Source organism: Marmota monax, unplaced genomic scaffold, assembly GCF_021218885.2.
Source record: "Marmota monax isolate L192 unplaced genomic scaffold, Marmota_monax_Labrador192_F-V1.1 WCK01_AAM20220418_F8-fsc00160, whole genome shotgun sequence".
Lineage (NCBI taxonomy): Eukaryota > Metazoa > Chordata > Mammalia > Rodentia > Sciuridae > Marmota > Marmota monax.
Window position 1 is genome coordinate 3,750,410 of NW_026694183.1, and position 23,519 is coordinate 3,773,928.

General features: G+C 56.1%; 2 protein-coding genes across 5 annotated transcripts in view; both read left to right on the forward strand.

Annotated features, from left to right (window-relative positions):
* The window catches only part of Pla2g4c (phospholipase A2 group IVC), a 31,254-nt gene extending 17,098 nt beyond the window's left edge, over positions 1 to 14,156 (forward strand). For 2 of the 3 annotated variants that reach the window (XM_046465904.2, XM_046465903.2), the window contains exons 10-18: positions 988 to 1,122; positions 2,171 to 2,320; positions 2,870 to 2,965; positions 4,153 to 4,307; positions 7,540 to 7,711; positions 8,417 to 8,567; positions 11,783 to 11,929; positions 12,143 to 12,274; positions 13,584 to 14,156. In XM_046465904.2, the coding sequence (XP_046321860.1) occupies positions 988 to 1,122; positions 2,171 to 2,320; positions 2,870 to 2,965; positions 4,153 to 4,307; positions 7,540 to 7,711; positions 8,417 to 8,567; positions 11,783 to 11,929; positions 12,143 to 12,274; positions 13,584 to 14,004 (1,559 nt within the window). In that variant the 3' untranslated portion in view covers positions 14,005 to 14,156. Of the gene's footprint in view, positions 1 to 987; positions 1,123 to 2,170; positions 2,321 to 2,869; positions 2,966 to 4,152; positions 4,308 to 7,539; positions 7,712 to 8,416; positions 8,568 to 11,782; positions 11,930 to 12,080; positions 12,275 to 13,583 lie in introns of all 3 variants that reach the window. The other variant, XR_006856525.2, reaches the window with a different exon arrangement.
* Positions 14,157 to 16,784: 2,628 nt separating this feature from the next.
* Cabp5 (calcium binding protein 5) lies at positions 16,785 to 23,201 on the forward strand. Of its 2 annotated transcripts, none has more exons than XM_046466333.2 (6): positions 16,785 to 16,987; positions 18,288 to 18,318; positions 18,789 to 18,932; positions 20,904 to 21,013; positions 22,489 to 22,636; positions 23,176 to 23,201. In XM_046466333.2, the coding sequence occupies exons 1-6, from the start codon at positions 16,925 to 16,927 to the stop codon at positions 23,199 to 23,201; spliced, it is 522 nt and encodes a 173-aa protein (XP_046322289.1). In that variant the 5' UTR covers positions 16,785 to 16,924. The 2 variants fall into 2 exon arrangements, with proteins under 2 accessions (XP_046322289.1, XP_058442025.1); XM_058586042.1 differs by having other exon boundaries at positions 18,291 to 18,318.
* The last annotated feature ends 318 nt before the right edge of the window (positions 23,202 to 23,519 follow it).

Below are 23,519 nucleotides of genomic sequence, written 5' to 3' on the forward strand. Positions count from 1 at the left end.
CGCCAGTGGGCCTGCTCTTCCTCTCTCCCTCCTGCTGTCTGCCTCCCACCATGGGATGGAGCAGCTCACGGGGTGCCGGCTTCTGGGCCTCCAGAACGCGGGAGATGAGTTCCTGCTCTTTGTAGATGACCCAGCCTGTGGCATTCTGTGAGAGCCGTACAAGACGGGTGACCACCAAAATCAAGAGGCATGTGGTCTAAGTGATGTGCTAAGGCCACAAGCCAGGAGGGGCAGAATCAGAGTCCAGGCCAACACCCTGGAGCGCCAGCACCATGGGCACTGTCCAGTGGGCTCTGGGTGTGTCGAAGGCAGCAAGTGGGATCAGTCCGAGGTGATCGGCAAACTGAGAGGGAAAATATGTCCTATGTGCTAAGAGTCACAAAAGAGAGAGGCTTGACTCCCAGGGAGAGCGCAAAGGAGCACAAGGACGTGGCCCGTGGAGGGAGAGGCCACACTGTGGGCAGGGCAGGGGGGCCATGCTGCACCAAAGCAGAAGCCCCCACCACTCTGGGCTAAGGTGCCAAGAGCTTCTATTTTGTTCATACAGAAAAGCAGTATGGCTGGGTGTCCCTCCTGGGTGTCCCTCCTGGGTGTCCCTCCTGGGCCCTCTCTGGCTGCTCCTGGCCAGATGCAGAAACCACCTCAACAAAGCCACTCAGACCTCACCGTGGCTCCAGGCTGGGGTGGGGCAGGGGTGAGGTCCCACCTGGTCCTGAGGGGCTCTGGAGCCCAGCCTGACCCTCAGGCTCTGTCCCCCCTGGAGCAAGGGACTGGGCTTCATTCTCCCACACACTCGCACCATAGGGTGGGCCCAGGAGGGGTGTGTGGGCCAGGGCTCTGGGCACCTGGGAGAACCAGTGGGTGGACTGACTGCAGGTGTGACTTCAAGCAAATACGTGGGAGGAGGCGGGACTGAGCCGCCCCGCCACTGCCCCCCCCCCCCCTGGCGTCAATGTGCTTCTGAGGGTATTTTTTTGCTCTAAACAGGGAGGGCAATCGCTGGGGCAGGCGTGGAAGTGGCGCTCCTGGATTTGGTGATGGCTTACGTCGAAGATCCTAAATCCCCCAGCATCCAAGAGAAACTCCGGGGGCTGCAGCAGGAACTGGAGGCGCAGAGGAAGGGTCTGTGCACAGGGATGCGGGAGGGCTGGGTCTCTCTCCTCCTTCACCCTCACAGTCTCCTCTCACGGGGTGGGGGGGGGGTCGGCAGGGGGCTGAGGCGATGGGGAGCCGCAGGGGAGGAGGGACCTAATGGGGTGCTCTGCCCCTGCCAGTGGCCCTTGTAGAAGGGGCACCCTCGACAGTGGGAATGCTCCCTGTCACTGTGCCAGGCTGGATTCTGCATGTCTGTCAGGTCGCTGCGTTTGGTCTTCACGCCAGGCTGTGAAATGGGTGCTCAGGCTAGCCCCACTTCCCAGATGAGAAAACAATGGCACAGAGAGGTTGAGTGACATGTCCAGGGTCACACAGTTTGTGCTGGTGTTGGGACCCAAGCACCCGGACCCCAATGCGCATAACAGCCATCCTGCAGGTTAAGAGCCAGAAAAACTGGGCTTTGTAGGAAATCTTCCCATTTTTAAGTGCTGATAACTAATTAGCCTTTGTTTTAGGACATGGCATGAGTTGATCATGTTGGGGATGGGGCTGGGCCCGCGGATTGACGGTTGCCACAAGAGATCCATGGAGTAGGGAATCCATAGATGGGGAAGCGCATGACAGAAGTGCCTCCTCTGTAGCAGGGATGGCGCTAGGTCCCCCTCACAGAGTGTGATGAAGGTTGGGGAGGGGACGCATATGCCCTGCTGAGGCGGCCTGGCTCCTGGGGTGCTCGGCCGGTGTGTGCAGCACTCCCATCTGAAGGGGGGGCTCCACCTACCTTGTGGGTGGGGGGAGGATGGAAGAGGTGAAGGCTTGGGACCAAACCCCAATACTAGAGATACCAGCTTGCAAAGAGGAACAGAGGAGGGGGACAGGGAAGGAGATGGGAAGAAGGAGCCCTTTGGGGGGCAGGGGGAGTGGTGAGGGGTGCTGGGCCAGAAGGGGGTGTGGGGCAGGGGGCCGCCTAGGGTGAGGCCACCAAGAACTGCAGGCGCTGTCAGGCGTCCTCAAAGGGCTGAGTGGACAGCACTATGGCTCTCCTGTGTGACACCTCCTGGGTCTCCTGGGGCAGATGAGTGCCACCACAGCTGGATGACTGAGGTGATCCAGAGGTGGACCGAGATCTCCCTGGAAGAGCAGGAGCAGTTCCTGGAATACCTGGCCTATTGCTTCCAGAGGCAAGAGCAGGACCCCATGCGGACAGTGCAAACATCAGTGACAGGTGAGTGCCAGGCCGCCAATGCTCCCTGCTCTGTCACCCACCCTCTGCAGGGGCAGCTGCAGGGTCGCCAGATGTCTCCCTGTCTCCCGCTTCCTCACCGCAGCTGCCCAGTAGCACCATCTGCAGCCCAGCCACGGAGGCCTGAGGGACACCCAGGACCACTGGTCTCTGGATACAACTCAGCTCGGGTGGCCTTTGCAAAAGCCCACGGTCTGGGTGGCTCCAGCAGCAGACACCCATTTTCTTACGGTCCTGGAGGCTGGAGTCAGTGCTACATCAAGACGCCAGCAGGGTGGCTTCTCCCAGGTCCCTCTCCTAGGCCTGCTCACTGTGTCGTGTGGCCCTGCTTTTCACATGTCCCTGCTGTCCCTTCCCGTCAATGAGGACACATGTCCTCCTGGATGAGCGATCCCCTTACCACCTCATTTGGCCCAATCTTCCTCCTTAAGGCCCCATCTCCACATACAGGGCTTCAGTGTAGACTTTGGGCAGTGGGGACAAAATCCATCTCATAGCCCTCACCCTGGCTCTCTCCGTTCCTCCCTCTAGTTGCATGTTGGGACTATTTTGTTTTTCTGCTTAAAACTGCTATATGCTGCTCCAAGTGGGAATGGGGGACCACCTACAACTTCCTGCATGAACACGGTGAGAAGGCCCCTGTTCTGTCTCCTTGATGCCTATGGGGATGGGATGGGGAGGGACAGGGACCAGGAAATCTCAGCTCATCCTTCCCCGGGGGCCGGGGAGAGGCTGGCAGGGCTGGCTGGTCTGAAGCGAGGAACCTCCCCAGGGTGGTGGTCCATGGTGAGGGACCTGTGGCCTGGTGGCTGCATGGAGACATTGTGAAGTCCTCGTCCCTGAGAGCTGATGGTTTTCTCTGGCTCTGAAAAGACACAAACAGCAACATCTCTATTCTTTGTTGGTCAGGCATAGGATCTGGCTGGCATGGACTGTGCTTTCCCAGGCTGAGCCCCACCATGTGGGTAGAAAGAACTCTAGCCCAGAGATGGCTCTGTAAGACTTCAGAAGCTTCTGCTCTTATAACTGAGGAACATCCTTTCCCAGGGCATTGCTGCCCCTGCTCCTGGGAAAGGTCCCCACTCTTGTGATAAGACAACAGTGGGAATCTTTGTGTTCTGGACACTGTTGCCTTTGTGCAAATCAAGAAGGTGCCTTCTTCAGGAAAGGAAGGTCCAAATTGTGCCCTCCTTGGTCATTGCTGTGTGTAGCTTCGAAGTTGTCTTGATTCATTTTTTTTTTTTTTTTGGTGCTTTAACAAAATACCTGAGGCTGGGTACTTTAGAAGGAAAAGAGATTTTAACAACTCAAAGTTTGAGAGGTGGAAAGCCCAAGTTCAGGTGACCCCATCTGTTCAGCCTCTGTTGACAGCCTGCTTGGCTGTACCATAACATGCCATAGAATAAAAAAGGGAAATGGCTATGTGCAGGAGAGGTCAAGTATGTGAAGTGGCTTCAATTTATTGCAACTTGCTCTCTCTGGGACTAATAATTCACTCTGTGAGAGCAACATGAATCCCCAAGAGGATGGTGCCTCCAGGTCCTAATAACCTCCCACGAGGCGGGACCTCTTATCAGTCCCTCCACCCTAGCACAGTCACACTGGGGACTAGGCTTCTAGCACAGGAGCCTTTGGGGACCCTGAAACCTTGGCAGTGGTGAACCTTGGCTGGGCATTGGCCCCCTCTCCAGGTGCTCGTGAGGACGGGGCTGCAGCTGCATGGGTGCACCAAGCTGCACAGTCTCCATAGGAAGGCCACATTAGGAGAGAGGCTGGCAGGTGAGGACTCACTGTTCTCCTCCTGGGCACCGCAGGTGGCGTCAGAGACCGGGCGATGCACACTCGGGAGCTCTTGCACCTGGTCGATGCAGGATTCGCCATCAACACCCCCTACCCGCTCGTTCTGCCCCCAATTCGGCAAGTTGATCTCATCCTCTCTTTCGACTTCAGCGCGGGGGATCCTTTCCAGGTAAGGGAGGAGCCCTGGGTGGTCCTGGTTGGAGGCCAAGCTCTGAGCTCCGCAGCTAGGAACCCGGATGCAGCTGGGAAGTGGGCGGAGTGGGGTGCTGCAGGCAAATCCACTGGCCCTTGGGTCCTGATGCATTCAGGGTCTGGCGACCCCCAGCCGGCCTCTGAGCTTCTAGATCCAGCCCAGACCTTGCTGGACCCCTCTTTGGGCAGGCGGTTCTAGCACCTTCCGGGTCCCCCCGGACCTGTGCTAGTTTGACTGGGGCCTGCTTCCCCCGTGCGCACATCTCAACCCGAGGCCATTTCTTCCCGTTCATCTTGGCTTCCCGGGGTCTGCTCTCAGCAGCCCTTGCTGAGTGGGAGAAAACCCAAGCGTGGTTTTCACGGACTGGCCTCGGCAACCAGCTCCTTTCTCCTTTCTCCTTTCTCTGGTGCGCTGCTCGGTTGTCCCGGCTGCCTGCCGGGCTCGGCCGCCTGCAGCGGCTGTTGCACCTCCGTGTGCCTCAGTTCCCTCAAGCGCAAAATGGATTCCTCCTCTCAGGGCTGTTACACAGATTAAATTAATACCTGGAGCGTTCAGCACAGTGCCTGGCACACGGGGGGGGGGGGGGGTTTCGAAACACTGTCTTTAAAATTACACACGGAGAGAACCCTCAGCTTCCCAGGGGGCATGTTTTGGGAAATGCAGTGGGACAGTTTCAGCTTCCTGCCGATGTCTCAGAGGGTCCTTGCAGCAGTTGAGACGGGTAGTCTTGTTCAGACCCACCATGTAGCTTCTCCAGGTGAGCAAGAGATGCAGGTACATGAGATTTTGGAGTCTGCTGCTGCACACAGGGGTGGACACCTGAAGTAACCTTTTTATAGGTCCCAAATAATGGTACAAGGCCGATGCAGCAGGGAGTCATTCACCTTCATAGTATGTGCCTTTTTATTTTTGGGGAATTGAGAACTTAACCCAGGGGCACTTTATCACTGAGTCACATCCCCAGCCCTTTTCATTTGGAGACAGGGTCTCACTAAGTTGCTCAGGGCCTTACTAAACTGCTGAGGCTGCCTTCAAATTTGCAATCCTCCTGCCTCGGCCTTCTGTGTAGCTGGGGTTACAGGCATGCGCCACCATGCCTAGCTGTGCTGTTCTTGATACAATCGAAAACACAGTAGGTCTGTTTACCCCAGCATCACCACCAACTCGAGTGCTGCCTTGTGCTACAGCATCATGGCAGCTGTGACAGCAGAGGTGATGGGGACTTTCCAGCTTCATCATCTTCTCAGGAGGCCACTATCAGATGTGTGATCTGTTGTCAACCAAGCATCACTATATGGTGAGGAACTGCACCTGTCAACACCTGTTGGTACTGGTGAGGTTCTTATTGTGGTACCTGCCACTTAATATGGGGCTTGCAAATATTTTCTTTAAAAATACAAACACAAGCTGCACACAGCAGTGCACACCTGTAATCCCAGAGGCTTGGGAAGCTGAGGCAGGGGGATCTTGAATTCAAAACCAGCCTCAGCAAAATTGAGGTGCTAAGCAACTCAGTGAGACCCTGTCTCTAAATAAAATACAAAATAGGGCTGGGGATGTGGCTCAGTGGTTGAGTGTCCTCGACTTCAATCCCCAGTACCCCACCAAATGTATACACTTCTGTAATATGCAGTCATACCTCTGCTGTAGTACACTCCAGTATAGCATGCTGCACGCGATGGTGGCCACTCAGTGTGGTATGATATGACGGTGCACACCCATAAAGACACCAGTGGGCATCTCTACAGTGTGGACAGACACCCCTGCCCTCACGGTTGCCAGGGCCAGCCACTCTACCCCTGTCTTCTGCCTTTGCACCTGGGCTAGTCAGGCTTCCAGGTTCCAGGATTTCTTCTGAAATAAAGATCTCCAGACATTGTGGCAAAGGTGGAAAGACCAGGGTCCTGGGAGTCAGTCTCTCAAATCTTCATTGTGTAACCCTGAGCAGTGGGCTCACCCTCCAGGCCTTGGCTTTCTCATCTGCAAAATGGGGATGGCATGACCCATTTTAGTGAAGTCTGCAAAGGCTCCTCACAGTGCCGGGTGCTTAGCTGATCTTCAGCAGAAAGGTTGCTGCTCCCAGGGGGTGCGGAAAGGAGCAGGAGTGCTGATACCAAAACAGCAGCCTGTTAAGGTGGAACTTCAGAGAACATGGCACAAAGCTGCTTGTCACCTTGGCGCCACCAGCAGCCTGTGACAGTGAGCACTTCAGATGTGCGCCCTCTGAAGAGAGATGTGCTGCGTGTGAGGCTCCCCCCAGATTTTAATGAGGGGATGAAGACAACAAATATAAAAGACCTTGTCCACCATTTTATATTGATTATCCATGCTTTTGGCATATTGGATCTACTAAAATTTATATTAAAGATAGATTGGCTTGCTTCTTTTTCCTTACTGTTACAGTTTGGACCTTGACTGTACCCAAGAGCCCTGTGAAGCTCATCTCCAGAGTGGCACACTGGAGGTGGTAGAACCCTTAGGTGGTGGCTCAGTGGTCATTGGTAGTGTGTCCTCACAGGGGATGTGGGGTGCTGGCCCTTCCCCTCTCTCTTGTTGCTCTGTGGCTCAAGATGCAAGTGGTTCTGCTCCCTCCTGCTTCCTACCATGAAGCACTGCCTTGCCACAGGCTCAGAGCCACAGGCCAGTGGATCAGGGGCTGGAACCTCTAAATCCATGGTGCAGAGTAAAACTTTTGCCTTCATAAAATGGTTATTTTGTGTATTTGGTGATAGTAACAGAAAGCCGACCACCACACTTACTTCCAATGCAGCAACTAGACAGTGTCAAAGCACCCTGTAGCTGACCTGCCATCACTAGCAGCAGCACTGGCCTAGGGTGTCTAAGTCACTGTCCATGCCCACTATGAGGTGATAGCATGGTGTCTCTTGTGGTGTTGATGAGATGGGCGTGGACCATGTCATTTGTGGCAGAGCTGAGGTCCAAACCGTCATTTGGTCTCTCTTTTTCTCACCCCCTGAGTCAGTATGACCAGCCCCTAGGGTCACTCCCAAGCTTGTGAACAGCAGGAACACCATCCCCCGGTGGGCAGCCAAGAGGGGGCGCTTTCTCCTTGTTAGAAGGCATTGCCCCCTCCAAGCCAGCGCCTGCTTGGCCGTGAGTCTGCGCTCCTGGCTGAGGTTCTGTTGGGTCTCTGGGTCCCAGGGGGTTTCTGAGCATTCTGAGACAGGAGCCTATTGCCCTTTGTCAGACCATCAGGGCCACTGCCAAGTACTGCCAGCACCACGGCATCCCCTTCCCCCCAGTGGAGGAGGCTGCGCTCCAGGAGTGGTCTAGAGCGCCCAGGAGCTGCCACATCCTGAGAGGGGCGGCTGGGCCCGTGGTGATGCACTTCCCCCTGTTCAACACCGACAACTGCGGAGGTGAGCACTGGTGGGCGGGGTAGGGAGGCACGAGGCTGGCAGCGCTGGGCAGGGCCGGGTCCATCAAAGAGCACCAGGCTTGCCCTTCAACGACTGAGGGACAATGCGTGTGAGCAGGAGGACTGTGCCCTGTCCACCCCCGGGCCTCCTGGAGGGCACTGCCCTCGCTGTCTCAGCCTTGGGTGGTTTGCATGCCACCTCCTCTCTTGGGGGCATTTCTGACCTGCTGCCTGTGCACCCTCTGCCTCCTGGGCACCCTACACATCATCCAGGCTCAGGTGAGCAGGGGGGCATGCAGGGTGGGAGTCCTGCAGGGCCGGGGTGCCACTTCCCACGCCGGGCTCTAGTGGCCTCTGGGCCTCTCCACTCTGCCCTCCAGTGAGAGGCTCACTCGCAGGTAAGGGGCATCCTGCCTTCTTCACTTAGCAAATATTGGCTCGTCACCCAGGCGGTGTCAGCTGCTCTTCCAGGTGACGTGGATGAACAGAAAAGAATACAAATCTGTCCTCATGTGGAGCTTCTGCAGGCAGGGGACCCAGATACTAAAATATAGAGAAGTTTCATAACATCAAGTGCCAACCCGTCTTTGTTTGTAAAGTCAAGTAGGGAGCCGGCTGGATTTGGCCACCATGGACATTAGCCAAACCTGGAGTCAGGGGACACAATTCCAGAGTTCATTGTTCCTACCTGGGTGATTTCCTTCAGATGACATCCCGTCATGGAGAGACAGGTACGGCACGTTCCAGGGGGCCGACAGCTACAGCAGGGACATGGTGACGCAGCTCCTGGAGGTGTCCAAGAAGAACGTTGGCATGAACAAGACGAAGATCCTCAGCGAGGTGAAGAACGTGGCCAGGTAGGGGTCAGGCCACCCTGCCCTCCCCTTGGCTTTTGCTCGGTGAACACGTGCTGGAGACTTTCTCTGTGTCTGGCGTAAGGACTGCAGAGGTTAAGAGAGGCCCGTGTCCCTCGGGACTTGCCTCTGTGATGGAGAGAGACCGTGAGCACCTTCAGGGAGAGAATGGGCTAGGGGGAGGGATGAAGAGTGGCTGGCTTCCTGGGGAGCTTAAATACAGGAATTTACTGTCTGTCTGTCCAGAGGCCAGAAATCCAAGCCCAGCGGTGGGCGGGGCTGGCTCCTCCTGGGGGCGTGGGGAGGTTGTCCAGGTCTCCCTCCTGGGCTGGGAAGGGATGGCTGTCTTCCCCCTGTGTCCTTTGACATGCTCTTCCTTCTCTGGGTCTTCTGGGACAATTTCCCCTTTTCGTAAGGAAACTAGTTGTGTGGGTTAGAGCTCACTCGCAAGGTCACTCCACTCTGCCGCTCTAAACATGAATCTCAAAGAAGGGCACAGTGTGATGTGCTGGGGTCGGACCTCAGCACAGGAACTTGGGGGGACACAATTTGACAGACAACTCAGGGTTCACTGAGAGAACCAGGTCGAGCTACTTGAAGGGTCATATCAGAGAAGGTTTCTGAATGAAGTGAAGGATCAACTTTCACACTTTCTCCTTGGGGAGGGGGAGGTGGAGATCCCTGGAGCAAGGGTGCTGCATATGTAGAGTTGAGGTGGAGGGAGGCGGGAGAAGAGTCTGAGAGAGAGAGTTGGAGGAGATGAGGCATCAGTATCAGTGTCCTCTTGCTGCTGTAACAAGTGACCACCAGCTTAGTAACTTTAAAACCTCAGCTTTGTCATCTCACAGTTCTGGAAGTCAGAAATCTGAAGTGAGTCTTGGGGGCTAAATCCAAAGTGTTGGCCAGGCTGATTCCTTCTGAGGGGTCTGGGAGAGGTTCCCTCATTGCCTTTTCAGTTTCTGGGACATTCAGTGTCTGCATTCCTTGGCTTGTGGCCTCTGCCTTGACCTCTTGCTTCCAGCTTCTCCTCTTGTCCCTTTTAAGAAGGACCTGTGTGGTGGCATTAGGCCCACCCTGATAATCCAGGACCAGGGCCATCTACCCACCTGAGGAGTCTTAACTTGACCACACCTGAAAAGGTCCTTTGCCATGAAGGTGACATACTCACACTCCAGAGATTCAGACGTGGACATCTGTGGGAGTCTCTATGCAGCCACAGAGAAGTAGGCAGGGCCCAGAGGAGGAAACCCATGGAGGAGTTGGAATTTTCTTCTCAAGGTACCAGGAAGCCCCAGTTGTGAGCAAGGAGTCTTCAGAGGACCACCCTGGCTCCTGTGTGGCCTGAGGCTGGATGAGCAGAGGACACACAGAGCCCAGGAGACTGTCTTTCCGTCCCTCCGTAGGGAGGCAAGGTGGGAAGCTCCAGGTCCTCAGGTTCCTCTCTGGCCTCAGTTCTCCCGTCTGGAGAAGGTACGGAAGTGGCTCTGCCCCTCTCCAGGGTCAGTAGGTAAAGCCTGAGGGACACACAGAAGTATCAGTTAACGGCCGGCGTCCTTAATCATTCTCAGTTAATTCTCAAGCATTTTCCTCAAAATTCCATGATGGTGACTCCTTTGAGTCATTCAGAGACGTTCAGAGCATTAGAAAGGCTGAGATCTTTACCTGGTTCAAAAAAGCTGATCTCAGACAATTGAAGAGACAAGGGAGCTGATTGGAAAGTGTGGGTGCATCTCACAGAATCAGGAGCCCCAGGCCCCAGGGCAATGCAAGCCTGCTCTGGGGATCTGGGAATGCAGATGGCACAGCATATCCAGCAGTGTCCCTGCCCCTCACTGGCACCTCCTGTCTTCTGCAGCTGTGGCCTCTCTGGTGGGCGCCTACTGGAAGGTAGTGGCCCAGCACTCCCAGGCCTCCACCTCTCCATCTCTCCTGCAAGACGGAGTCCCTACTCCAGCTGGCTGGAAAGGCTCTGGTTGTCCCACTGGGGATCATCAGACACCCAGCCCCATTCACAAGGTGCAGGGCTTCCCACACACTGGTTCTCAGGTGGCCCAGGCCCCCCCACCCCCACCCTGTCAGCACAGTTGACGTGTGGGCTGGATGATGCCCTACTGTGGGGCCGCAGGGCACTGGAAGATGATTTTCAGTCCCTGGCCTCTGCCCTTCAGAAGTCAGGAGCACCTCCCAGACATGACAATCAAACTGTCTCTAGAACTTCCCATGTCGCCACAGAGCAAAAGTCACCCCTGTCCAGATGACATTTAAACAGTGCTCTTTGTTGTAGGACTTATCAGGGGCTTGAGTGACCTAATGTGCTTTCTGCAGCTCTAAGGAGGGCCTGGTATGCTCTTTGGATGGCATTTAGGACATGTCAAATCACAGCTACTTCAGGAGTTGTGCTGTGCAGAAGGTTCCTTCAGGACAGTGTCCCTACGGCTGTGGGCGCTGACTCCATGAGAGCCTGGCTCTGCCTGATCAGAGGCTTAGACACTGGACAGGGACATGCAGAAAACTCCAGGAGAATTGGGCATAAGTAAGCAAGTGGATGCCCTCAGGGGGTTAGTGGGGACTCTTTTCCTGGATGGAATGACTTCAGCTGCGTTGCTGATGACTCTGGTCCTTGCAGAGCTTGGGAACCCACTTTCTGGTCCTTAAGACGTGGCAGTGCTACTGCGTGTGCCCTGGTGGCTGTGAGTGTGGGGTGGAGGCAGATGAGCCCCCGTGATGGGAGCTGGTGAGGTGTCCATGTCCTGCTGGTGGATTCTGTGCTGGCTCTGTGGTCACGGGGCCTCCTGGAAGGAGGAGTCTGGGGAAACTGAATCAGAGCCCTGGACTGAGGAGGCTGTGTGTGGCTAGAGGACCTGAGGGCAGCCAGTTCCCTGAGATCTCCCTGATGGTCTGACAGTTCAGCCAGACATGGGACAACCCTGATGTGGCCCCTGAGGAATGCCTTGAGTCCCTTGGGTCCCCTCTGCCAGCACTGAGTGTTACCACCTCTGGTTCCTTTGCTCAGTTGGGGATAGAAATGGAGGCAGGTGACACCATTTGGGTGAAGCCTCTCTGGGGCTCAAGCTGCAGCACTCAGGAGGCAGCACACGGGACAAGGCCGTGCACTGCTCCCTGGACCCTGGGTATACAGTGTGCACACAGGACAAGACAGGCTGTGCAGGTGCAGGGCCAGAGCTGCCACGGTGCAGGACTGTGCCCTGTCTTGTCAGTTCTCTGCCCTTGGCACCTGGGTCGGCCCTTGGCACAGAGACCTGCTCAAGCCCCAGGGACCCTGAGGAGCTCTGCTCAGGAGAGGTGGAGGAGCTCACTATCTCCAGCCCAGGAGGGCTCTACCAAGAAGTCAAGTTCAAGTTCAGGTACGTTGTGTGGGCTGGAGGTGGGGTTGCAGCAGAGCTTGGGAGACTCAGCAGCTCCTGAATCTGTCATTGGGGGAAATGTGTTTGAAGGCAGCAGCTCTGGGTGGGAACCTCAGGGGGCATCGGGGTCCTCCCTGCTGTGTCTCACTAGTAGCTGCCCAGGCTTCAGAGGTCCCTGTGGGGGAAAGTCACAGCTTCTTGCTTGGATCTCAGCGAGGACCCAAAGCTCCCAGCTGGGGATGAAGAGGAGTGTTCTCTGGAGGACACAGTGGTAGACGTCCGAGGCTCCCGTACTGTGGGCATCCAGATCACCAACAGGACAGGTGTGACGTTCAAGGATCCCATGTAAGTCCCTTCCTGTCTCCTCCCTGAAGGTCATTCAGGTGTCTGCAGGGCTGGTGTCCCCTGAAGACTCTGCTGGCTTGCAGGTGGCCGTCTTCTGTGTCCTCACAGGGTGGTCCCCCTCTGTGTGCATGCTGATCTCTTCCTCTGAGGACACAGGGCACCCCCACCCTACAGACCTCACTTTAGATGAGTCACGTCTTAAAGCTTCTGTACAGATAAGGTCCCGTTCAGAGGCACCGGGGTTGGACTTCAGCATGCGAATCTGGGGGCTGCCGGGGGTGGTGGTCACAATTCAGTTCACGACAGGACCCACCCAATGGCTCTAGTGTGTGGGTACAAACCAATCAATCACAGACTTCACGAAGAGCATAGGATGGTGGCTGGACTCAGCCGCCCAGTGGCCCTCCCCTCTTTCGGGCAGGTTGTTTACAGGCCACAGCTCCCGTCCCTCCTGGCTGTCCATCTTTCATCTCAGGTCGAGTCTCTGTCCTGCCAGGAGCTGGTCTCACCCCAACCTGAGAGGTCTCCCTGTCACCCGCTCTGCTGTCCCTGGCCTTCCCACCACCCCAGAGTTCTCTCATGTCCTGCTCAGGGCTTGTTCTTGCTTGTGGATCCTCTGTCCTTGTAACTGGGCCTATAGCCCTGGGGGTCAGGCCCCACAGCCCTGCTCATCACGGTGTCCATTCACTCATTCCATAAACATTTATTGGGTGCCTACTGCATACCTGTACGGCAGCAAGCATTTCAGGGGTGGACACTTGACCCAGACATGGGAGCCAAGGATCTGCAGGGTGGGTGTGGAGAGAGGTCCAAGCTGTGAAGACACAGGGCTCAGTGTGTGCTGGGAGTGACACGAGGGTCCTAGGAAAGGGGGTGGTGCTCTGGGAAGGCCCCAGAGGGAGAGCCTGTGGCCTGGGCCTGGATGCTGAGCAGGTAGCCATGGTCCTGGCAGGAGTGACTTTGTTCTGTTTAAGGAACAGGATGAAGGCTGCGTCAGGGAGGGTGTGGGAGAAGCCCTGAGTGACATGGGATTGGAGACATTGACAGAGCTCCATCCTGTGCCCTCTGGCGGGTGCCATGGCGTGTGACGCAGGGGAAGAGTTAGCTGTAGGCCGAGTTCTGCACACGTGTGCTTAGCGTTCATAATGTTGGACAAATCAATGTAGCCGACAGGAGCTTCATGGTAGGTGATGGGGCTGGGGCAATCCAGGTACCTAGTGGACGAGCGTCTCTCCCAAGCCATGAGTCCCTCTCGTGCAGTGCACAACACTGCCTGCAGACACATGGGGCCCCAACTCCTCTCTCCCAGGCTCTGCTGTCGGAGTGGCCAGGCCCACGTGAGACCACCACCTGTGCTTCCCCCGAATTCCACTGTCCACTGCTCCTTCACAAAGAGAGCCTCCAGCTTCCAGGGCACGGCTGGCCTGCTGGCCTACCAGGGCCCAGATGAGCACCTGGCCCTGCTGTTCTCCGTCCCCTTCAGCTACACCCTCCATCGCATCCAGTTTGCCCTGGCCGTGCTCAGGGGGCCACTGGCCCAGGACGGCCTGGAGCAGGTCTTTGATGGCATCATGGAGAAGGAGGCCCCGGATCCCAAGGTGGTGAAGTGCATCCTGCAGACCCCTCAGGGGGCCCTGGAGCTGAAGGATGGCTCCCTGAGCATCAGAGCCACCGTGTCCAATGTTCATGTGGCCAAAATGGATGTGGTGGTGGAGACCAAAGCCACCTAACTCTCCCTTGTCATTTCACCTCGCTGCTGCAGCCCCCGTGGGCGGGTGACCCCAGGGAAGGAGGAATGGGCCCCTGTCATGGGCTAGATCCTCGGGGCCAAGTCAGCTATGAGGACACAGGTGCCTAATAAAGCTTGCTGAGTGACGCTGTGTGACCATGTGGCTCCTGGTCTGCTGTCACAGCACAGCCTCCCTGTCCACCTGGGCTCCCTTCACCCCCGCCATGGGCCCCGTCCCACTTACCACCCGCAAATCCCTTCCCCCACTCTTCTTCAGGTGGACTCTGTCCCCAGCTGTCCCCTCTGCTCCTCTGGCCTCCTCCCTCCTCCCTCCCCTCCTGTCCTCTCCCCCTACTCATCTCTCCCTCAGTGATGAAGCCCAGGACCCTGGTGGGCCCTTCATGCCTGTGCCCCTTATCACACCTGGCACCTGAATCCTGGAGAGGGTGACAGGAGTCTCAAGACCCCAGGCAGCATCTGGCGTGGACCCAATGTTGAGGGACATTACGATTGTTTGTCACACCCTGCCTTTCCTAAAGGGCTCAGGAGTTGAACTGTGTCCTGCCAGAAGGTCCTGATGTCACAACCTCCAGTACTTGGACTGTGACCTTTTGTGGAAATTGGGTCTTTACAGATGTGAGCAAATGGAGGTGAGGTCATAGGGGACCCACCTCCTCCAGGATTGGTGTCTGTATAAAAGGGAGATCTGGACACAAGGGAGACCTGCACACGGGTAGGAGACCAGCTGCCCATGAAGGCAGGGAGCAGGGTGACAGTCCTATGTGCCACAGAACAGCAGGGTTGGACAGGAAGCCACCTGCTGTCCCCATGGAGATCCCTGTAGCAAAGGATCCAGCGGAGGTGTCTGTGCTGGGTTTGCTCATGTCTCCTCAGTCTGCTCCCCGCTGGGGGTTCCTCAGTCTTCCCTTGACTCTCCTGACCTTGACCTCTCTGAAGGTCACAGGCAGTTATTTTGTCAGTCACCCCTCCATCTTGGCTTGCCTGACACCTTCCCATGACGAGATTCAGGAAGATCATGAAAGTGAGGCTGTGTCCTCAAGATGGGCATGATTCTGTCACATTATTGATGACATTTCTTGGGTTATTTGATTAAGATGGCATCTGCCAGATTTTTCCACTCTTCCAGAAAAGGAACTCTTCCTTTTGGAATGAGTTGAGATTTGTGTGTGGGCGCATTGAGCTGGGCAATCAGGCCGTCCACTTCACCCTTCCCTGACCTCCTGTAGACTCTGCTTTCCTGGGTTTTCCTGCATCATTTGTTGCCATCCTCATTGATTTTGATTCTGCAGTTGCCCGGTGTGGCCAAGGAGCTTCCTCCAGCCGTCCTTAGTGTTCTTTTAGCGTGTCCCCGTGATTCCTGAACAATCCCGCTTTATGCTACAAGGGTCTCAGCTCCCCTTGTTCATGTCCTGCCCCAGACACGGCATCAGCCTGTCTCCTGGGAGACGTGGTCCCTCTTATGGGGAACAGTACTGAGAAGTCAAGGTCTGAGGCCCTCATGAAAGTTGGTGTCCCAGCTCCCATGTCCTCTGATTGGGGAGCGCTGGAGAACTGCCTACAGGTCACTACTGTCTTGGCTTTCCTCCACTGACCCGGATACCTGAGGGTGACGACCTAAAGGAGGACAGGTTCATTTTGTCTTTTGGTTTCGGAGCTCTCAGTCCACGGTTGCAGACGGCACTGCTTTGGGCCTGAGGTGAGGCAGCCCATGATGGCGGAAGGGCTGGGGACAAGACCAGTCCTGCTGGGCACATCCCTACTGAGTTCCTTCATCTGACCAGGCCCCATCTTCTAAAATTCCCCCCACTTCCCATAATGCCATCAGCTTATTACCCCATCTGAGGATTAATTCACTGATGCGGGTAAAGCCCTTAGGATCCCATCCCTTCCCTCATCCCTCATCTCAACCTTGCTGCCTTGGGGACCCAGCCTCCAACTCATTCACTCTTATTATCTACTTAAATAGTTATAATATAAAATAGACCTCACATCTAAGTAGAAAATTTACCAATGGACACAGCCTCTTTGTGTGTGCGCGCGCGCGTGTGTGTGTGTGCGTGCGCGCGTGCGCCTATGAGTACTGGCCAAGCCTCCAAGTTCAATACTCGGCCCCTCCTCCTAAAGTCTCCCCCCACAACACCTTCTAACACTGCCACACTGAGGTCTGAGCTCCCAACACTTGAGTTTTTGGAGAAACACTCAGGTCACATCTGAACCCTCGCAGCCTCTGGCCATGCCCACCTTCTATGGGCGCTCGCCCCTCATTCCACTCCCCAGGGGACTCTACCCCCACAGCAGATGTCCCCTACCCTCCCTGTGTGGACCCCTCACCACCCCTGGCCCTGAGCCCACCATGACTTCTCACGCCCTGGCCCCCTCCCTGCTGCCACTGAATTACTCAGGAAGAGCAGGGGGGACCAGAGGAACAGGGGAGAGCCCAGACTGCCCTCTCCACCACTGTTCCCCCTGTCACCAGGCCGTCCCTGCACACGGGCCTGACTTGGTCAGGAGAGCTCTGGGGCCAGACCCTGTCCTCTGCATGTGCCACGGCCCAAAGGACAGGCATAGAGAGTGGGCACAGGCGATGCAGGTGGATACAGTGAATGGACAGGCGCCTGCCCTAATCCCTACTTTCAAATGCTCTCCAGTGCCATCCTGGGCTGAGTCACAGCCTGAGGTGGCCCTGCCCCTGACTCCCTGCAGCCAGATGGGGAGGCAGGCGCAGCCCTGATCCCTCCCAGCCTGGGCGAGGTCCCCCAGCCTTCACAGCTCTGAGACTCAGGCTCGCAGGAGAGGCCCAGACAGGCAGCAGAGCTGGCACAGGACTGAGCAGGAGGCTGGGCTGCCAGGGACAGGCACAGGGCCACCCAGAGGGACAAACTTGAGAGCACGCCTGCCCCATGCAGTTCCCCGTGGGCCCCGCCTGCATCTTCCTGAGGAAGGGCATCGCTGAGAAGCAGCGGGTGAGGCAGGGCGACTGGCAGGGCGGGCAGGGAGGTGTGGGGCAGGGGGAGAAGGGGCAGGTGAGCGGCAGGAACCAGGAAGCTCAGAACACAGGAGGGGGCTCTGGGTTCCCAGGGGCCACGGGATGAAGGGGGACAGTAAACTCAGGAGGGGGCTTTGTGAGGAGAATAAACGGGGGCTGGGATGGTGTCCCTTTCTCTGCTCTGGACACAAGAGGCCAGTGATGGTGACAATGGCAATTTTGGACACTTACCAAGTCCCTGCTGTGTGGCCAGCTCTGTGCAAAGGTCTGCACATTCCTGATGTCATTTAACTCCCAGAACAACTCCGAGGTCCCCGAGACTCACTCCCGTGTTACAGGTGAAGAAACCGAGGTGCTGAGACACGAGTCCTTCGCCATAAGCTCCCAGGGAGGAAGTGGCAGGGCAGGCGGGTCCATTCCTGTGCTTGCGACTGTCAGGAAGGGAAGGAAGGACAGGGCGGACAGAGATGAGACTGCACAGAGGACAGCAAGAGAGACACTGGGGGACGGCCAGGGAGCTAGAGGGTGGAGGCCAGGCTGGTGGAGCCTCTAGGCTCTCTGCAGGTGTCCAGGCCATGTCCAGCAGCGGGTCGGGCAGTGAAGGGCAGACGCTCACAGAGGTGCAGGCACCGGTCCTGCTGGCACTCAGTGGCCCTCCTGAACGCCACTGAGGTCTGGTCTACCCCAAGGGACTCTCCCTCTTGGGAGGAAGGGGAAGCAGGTGGGGACAGCAGTGGGGTGCCCTGGGAAGACTTCTGACCTGGAGTCGGGAGCCCTGGACTCGAGTCCTGGTGCTCGACTCTAGTTGCCACAGGACCTCAAGGGTAACTACCCCTCCCCTGGTCGGGGACCTGCTGTTTCAGAGCTGTGTGACCTTCAGCAGCTTCCTTGACCTCCCTGTTCTTGAGAGTCTTCATGGGTAAGATGGGAATGATACCTGGTCTCCCTCCCAGAGTCGTCCTGAGGTTCAAATGCCAGGAGCCCCAGCAGAGCCAGCCTCTGACACCTGGGCTGGGACAGCAAATCCCACCCTGTCCATCTGGGGAGGCTCGGACTCCACGTACAATGGAATGTGTGTCTGGGAAAGAGCAGATCCAGGTTCAAGTACAGGAAAGAGGAGTGAGAGGGGATGGGGAGGAAGTAGAGCAGAAGCTGAGGAATGGGAGTTGGGGAGGGAGGAGGAGAGGGGAAGGGAACAGGGGCGTGGAGGACGGGCCTGCTTGAGGAGCGCGGGACCCTGACTGTCTCTCCACCTTCCCTCCCTGCATTCCCTCCAGGAGCGACCCCTGGGGCAGGACGAGATCCAAGGTAACATCTGCCCCCCAAATGCCCTCCACGCCCCCAGGGACCTGCTGTCAGCTGTGTCTGTGTCACCTCCTCCCATGCAAACCTCACACCCCTTCCTGTCCCCTCCACTGCACACTGAGACCTCCTCAGGGCAGCTAAGTGCCTGGGAGTCCTTAGTGACATGCCCGGCCCACGTCTCAGAAACCCGGGATGAGAGGAGACGGGAGCCTTAAAATGAGGCCAAAGCTGTGGGTCCTTCTCCTGGGGTTCTGAGGGCTCTCCACCGACCCTGAGGATTGGGGGCTCAGTGAGCAGCTCGGAGCCGTTCCCCCTGCGGGCGCCTTTCCCACTCACTGCTGTTCTGCAGTGCTGGGTTTTATGGTGTATTCCCCTTCGAGTCTCTGTCACTGCCTCAGCAGCAGTTTCAAGGATGCCACTCTTCCTCCCGGCTGTTTCAAGTTCCTCCAAAGTTCTTCTCTCTTCACTTTCAGAGCTCCGGGAAGCATTCCTTGAGTTTGACAAGGACCGAGATGGGTTTATCTCCCATAAGGATTTGGGGAATCTCATGAGGACAATGGGTTACATGCCCACGGAGATGGAATTGACCGAACTGGGCCAGCAAGTCCGCATGAACTGTGAGACCCGGGGGAGGAAGGCAGGGCTGGGCTGGGCGGTGCTCAGGGAGAGACTGGGGAGCAGGGGGAGGGGGAGTCTGTGGGGATACAGGGGGCTACGAGGATTGGGGTGTAGAAAAGCGCAGTCCAGACTGCTCCAGGGAGGCGGCTTTTGAAGTAGTTGGAGGGGCCTTGGGGAGACAGGTCTGGGTGCAAGTCCCAGTTCTCTTATTTGTCAATGAAAGTCACTCTGAAAAGTGAAGTTATCTTGGGTCTCAGGTCCCTGGTCTCTGAGTGAAGGCAGGACACTCCTTACCTCATGGTGCCATGGGAAGGAGGGTGGAGGGACAGGCAGGCCAAGTTGTAGTCCCCACAAATTCTGATTAAGTGTGGTTTATCACTGTCACCACTAAAAGTCTATCCGAGGAGTGTGAGGTTGGAGCCATGCTGGATGTCAGCAATGAGCTTGCACTTGCACCTAATGGTGGTGAACTCGGGGGCCCTCAACCACTGAGCACATCCCCAGCCCTATTTTGTATTTTATTGAGAGACAGGGTCTCACTGAGTTGCTTAGTGCCTCGCTTTTGCTGAGGCTGGCTTTGAGCTCACCCATCCTCCTGCCTCAGCTTCCCGAGTTGAAAAGGATCGATTTTTAAATGGAGACCAGAGGTGACTTTGAGACTGAAACTGAATTGCTACTGGTTTGCTTCTGGGCATGTAACTGAGTTAAGGTGGAATTCAAGGTGATAATGGTGTGCTCAGCCCTCTGTGTATCTGCAGATTCAAGCAAGTGCAGATGGAAAACATTTGGGAAATAATTGTGTATGTACTAAACATGTTCAGGCTATTTTTTTTTCTTGTCATTGTGCCCTGAACAACACAGCATAAACTCAGAGAGCATTTCCACTGTGTCGGGGCCTCTGAGACATGTCCCGCCCACGTCTCAGAAACCTGGGAGTGAGACAGGAGCCAAAGCTGTTGGTCCTTCTCCTGGGGTTCTGAGGACTCTCCACCAACCCTGAGGATCAGGGGCTCTCAGTGAACAGCTCGGAGCTTAGAGATGAGGTACAGCATATGAGAGGTTTGCGTAGGTTACATGCAAATACCTTGACATTTTGGAGATGGGACTTGACCGTCTGCAGATTTTGGTATCCATGGGGGTTCCTGGAACCACTCCCCCAGTGGATGCCAAGGCATGACTGTATTCGTATCTGGAAAAGCCTCAGGTGCACATGTAACTCACACTCCCTCTTTACAGATCCACAGACGAGGGAACAGGGGTCCTGACCATGCTCAAGGTTGTGCAGTCAGTCACGTCCCCATACATGCCTTGTCCACCAGGTTCAGGTTAGAGGGACACAGGGCTTGAGCTGAGTGAGTGAAAGATAAGGGGGGTTCACCCAGCCACAAAGAAGAATGAGACTCAAGCATCTGCTGGTAAATGGATGAACTGGGGAACACCGCGCTCAGTGACATAAGCCAGACTCGGAAGGCCAGGGGAGAACGTGTTCTCTCACAGGGGAATGTGTGGGGAGGGGATCCCATGAAACAGAGGGGACATCAGTGGGGTAGGGGGTTGAGGGAGGGAAGAGGGACAGGAACAGGGAAGAACCGAGGAATGAAATGACCAGATGATGCGTATGTGCACATCCCACTCTGAGCTCCACCTTTATGTGCACCCATAGAGCACCCACCTAAAAGTCAATAAGCAGAAGGATCCAGGAGAGGAAGGGACCCGGAGGAGGAAGGAGGGGAGGTAGAGAGGAAGCACTGGGGACCGAAAAGGAGCAAACTACAGTCCAGGCATGAGCATGTCGAAACTAACCCGCTAGTGTGTGAGGCTGCCATGCACTAATAAAAGTGCAGAACAGGAAACCCGTGCATGGCGGGGACCTGGGAGCCGCTCTCTTTCTGGAACTGACTGGAAGGGAGAAGAGAGGGATTGGAAGGTCAGGGTGTGGAGTCCCACTAACCCCTCCCTTTCTGCCTCAGTGGGGGGCCGTGTGGACTTTGATGACTTCGTGGAGCTGATGACCCCCAAGTTGCTTGCAGAAACGGCTGGGATGATTGGTGTCCAGGAGATGCGAGACGCCTTCAAGGAGGTCAGTGAAGGGGTCCATGGTGCTGGGGGTGGTCTAGGGACTGTTCACGTCAGCACCATGGACAGAGCCCACCAGAGGGCCACCCCCTGCCCTCCTCGTTTTGGCCCAGCCCTAGTGGGATGGATAGGGAAGGGGATGACACTTGACATGGGCCAGGGCCTCCTGCTCGCTAGGCCTCCACCATGAGCTGCCCCCCAGCCCTTCACTTTTTCTTTAATGTAGCTACTAGGAAACTTAGAATCCCTGAGAGGCTCCTGATGCACTTCCCCCTGGACAGAACTGCTCCAGGAAAGTCCCATCCCAGGAGAGGACACTACACACACCAGGAGGCAGGACGCTGTGTCTGAGGAAGGGTGACAAAGGGTGACAGGGAGCTGGAAAGAACATAGCAGGGGACGGATGTGGTGGAGACCTCAGAGTTGTGGAGGGCAGGGCCCATCCACATGTCATGGACTGGACAGGAAGCCACCAGGGGGAGTGACAGGATCTGACTTGTCCCCTATGTGACTGTGAACACGGAGCCTGACATGCAGAGGGGAGACCCTGGCAGGAGCAAGACGGCAGCCAGGGACCCCTGCAGGCTGCCTGGGGAGTGCAGGCCAGAGGGGCCGTGGTTGGAGCCAGGTCAGCCGAGCTGAGGACCATCCCTGGCCCCTCTGTGTGCGCTGAGGAGAGGGCATAGCAGGCTTTCTGGGAGGTGGTTAAGGAGCAGGGAGAAGTTCTGGAGGTCTCTGATTAATTGGGAAACATGTATCAAGGGCCTGGCCTGTGAAAATGCTTGTCCTTGTGTGCCTGGACTATTTCACCAGCATGACGTCCTCTGGGTTCATCCACGATACTGCATTTCAGGATTTCCTTCTTAAGGCAGAACCACATTCCACCGTAGGTCTGCAGCACACAGGAGAGGTGCACAGGAGTCCATGTACAGAAGGCCTCCAAAAAAACTCATAGGCACAGACTGAAGCAAGCTGGCTGCCAGGACCTGGGCAGAGGGGCAGGTGGGCTGTCCTTTCATGGGTCTCAAAGTTTCAGTTATGGAGATGACTGAGTTCCACTCACCTACAGACTAACAGTCTGTATTGGGCATCAAAAACTTAAAAGAGCTGATCTCATGTTCCGCATCCAACAAACAGAAACCTAAGGGGACAGGGAATGTCTTGGAGGCAAGGTGACACATACTGTGCTGATTAATGTGGTTTCATGAGGGCATGCCTCTGTCCAACTCATCAGAGGGCACGGGTTAAGCCTGCTTAGCTATCTGCACATCAATTATATCCCAATAATGCTGTCTAAACAGAGGGAGAGATGTGTGCAAACCTGGGAGGAACCCTTGACCTCCAGGTGCTGATATTCTCCAGTAAGATGTGCCTGAAGCCCTTGGCCTGGCTCTAGTGAACCATGGACACTGTCACCCTGTCACCGTTGCTCTCAAGGTCGGTGCTGCTCAGCCAGCCCCCTCTGCTTCTGTTCATCAGTTCGACACCAATGGAGACGGGGAGATCACACTGGCGGAGCTGCAGCAGGCCATGCAGAGGCTTCTGGGAGAGAGGCTCACTCCCCGGGAGATCTCCGAGGTTGTCCACGAGGCCGATGTCAATGGAGATGGCACCGTTGACTTTGAAGGTGATGTACAGGGGTGGGCTCGGCAGGGATCCGTTTCCCACTCCCCGTGTGGCCTTCCTGGACAGGTGGAGGGCGAGGGTGGGAAGCAGATCTGCAGGCCAACCCCAGGCCAGAGGACGGGGGACCTCAAAGCAGGGCGGGGCTGGCAAGTTCTGGTGTAGAGTCACAGCGAGGTCGGGTACAAAGGGTGTCCTGTCCAGGGTTCACCAGTCACTGTCCAGCTGACTCAGGCTCAGGGGCTACCTTCACGGCCCAGACTCCTGACCTGTGAAGAGGAATCCCCCTGAGACGGTGGAGAGGGTGACATCAGACCCTAACAATGGCCATTGATGGAACACTGTGTCCCACAAGCCTTGTGTCATTTAACCATCTTAAAAACACAGGGGAAAGAGTGAGCCTACGACTCCCGACTGCCGTCTTAGAGATGAAAACACGGAGCATAGAGGGTTAGGTAATTTCTCCAAGGTCAACATAGGAAGTACTCAAAAAACTACCGTGGTTTTTATAATGAGGCACCTCACCGGGGCTTCTTTTTGCAGAGTTTGTGAAGATGATGTCTCGCTGAGGATGTCCTGGGGGCCCAGATGCTCCCCACCTGGTCAACATGGATCCCTTGCTTGCTGAGGACCCAATCCCCATGACCCCTTGAAGGATGGAGTGGGGGGAAGGAGGGTAATCAATGGCTTTGCAGCTGCATGGATTGAGGTTAGACTGAAGGCAGCAGCTTTGCCAGATGGGGATGGAGTGGGGTGCCTAAGGAATGAGATTCAGGAGGTGTGGAAATGGGAGTGGGACTAAGATCCAGTTGCCATTCCAGAAATTCCAGAGGTTAATGACATCTTTTTCTTACACATAGTCCTAAACCCCTGCGACCTGCCAAAAT

Excerpts from the sequence above, each read along its gene's own strand:
- Cabp5 (XM_046466333.2), top strand. The coding sequence starts at position 16,925 with ATGCAGTTCCCCGTGGGCCCCGCCTGCATCTTCCTGAGGAAGGGCATC. Across the intron at positions 21,014-22,488 it reads TGCGAGACGCCTTCAAGGAG|TTCGACACCAATGGAGACGG; the intron begins GTCAGTGAAGGG and ends TCTGTTCATCAG. Across the intron at positions 22,637-23,175 it reads TGGCACCGTTGACTTTGAAG|AGTTTGTGAAGATGATGTCT; the intron begins GTGATGTACAGG and ends TTCTTTTTGCAG.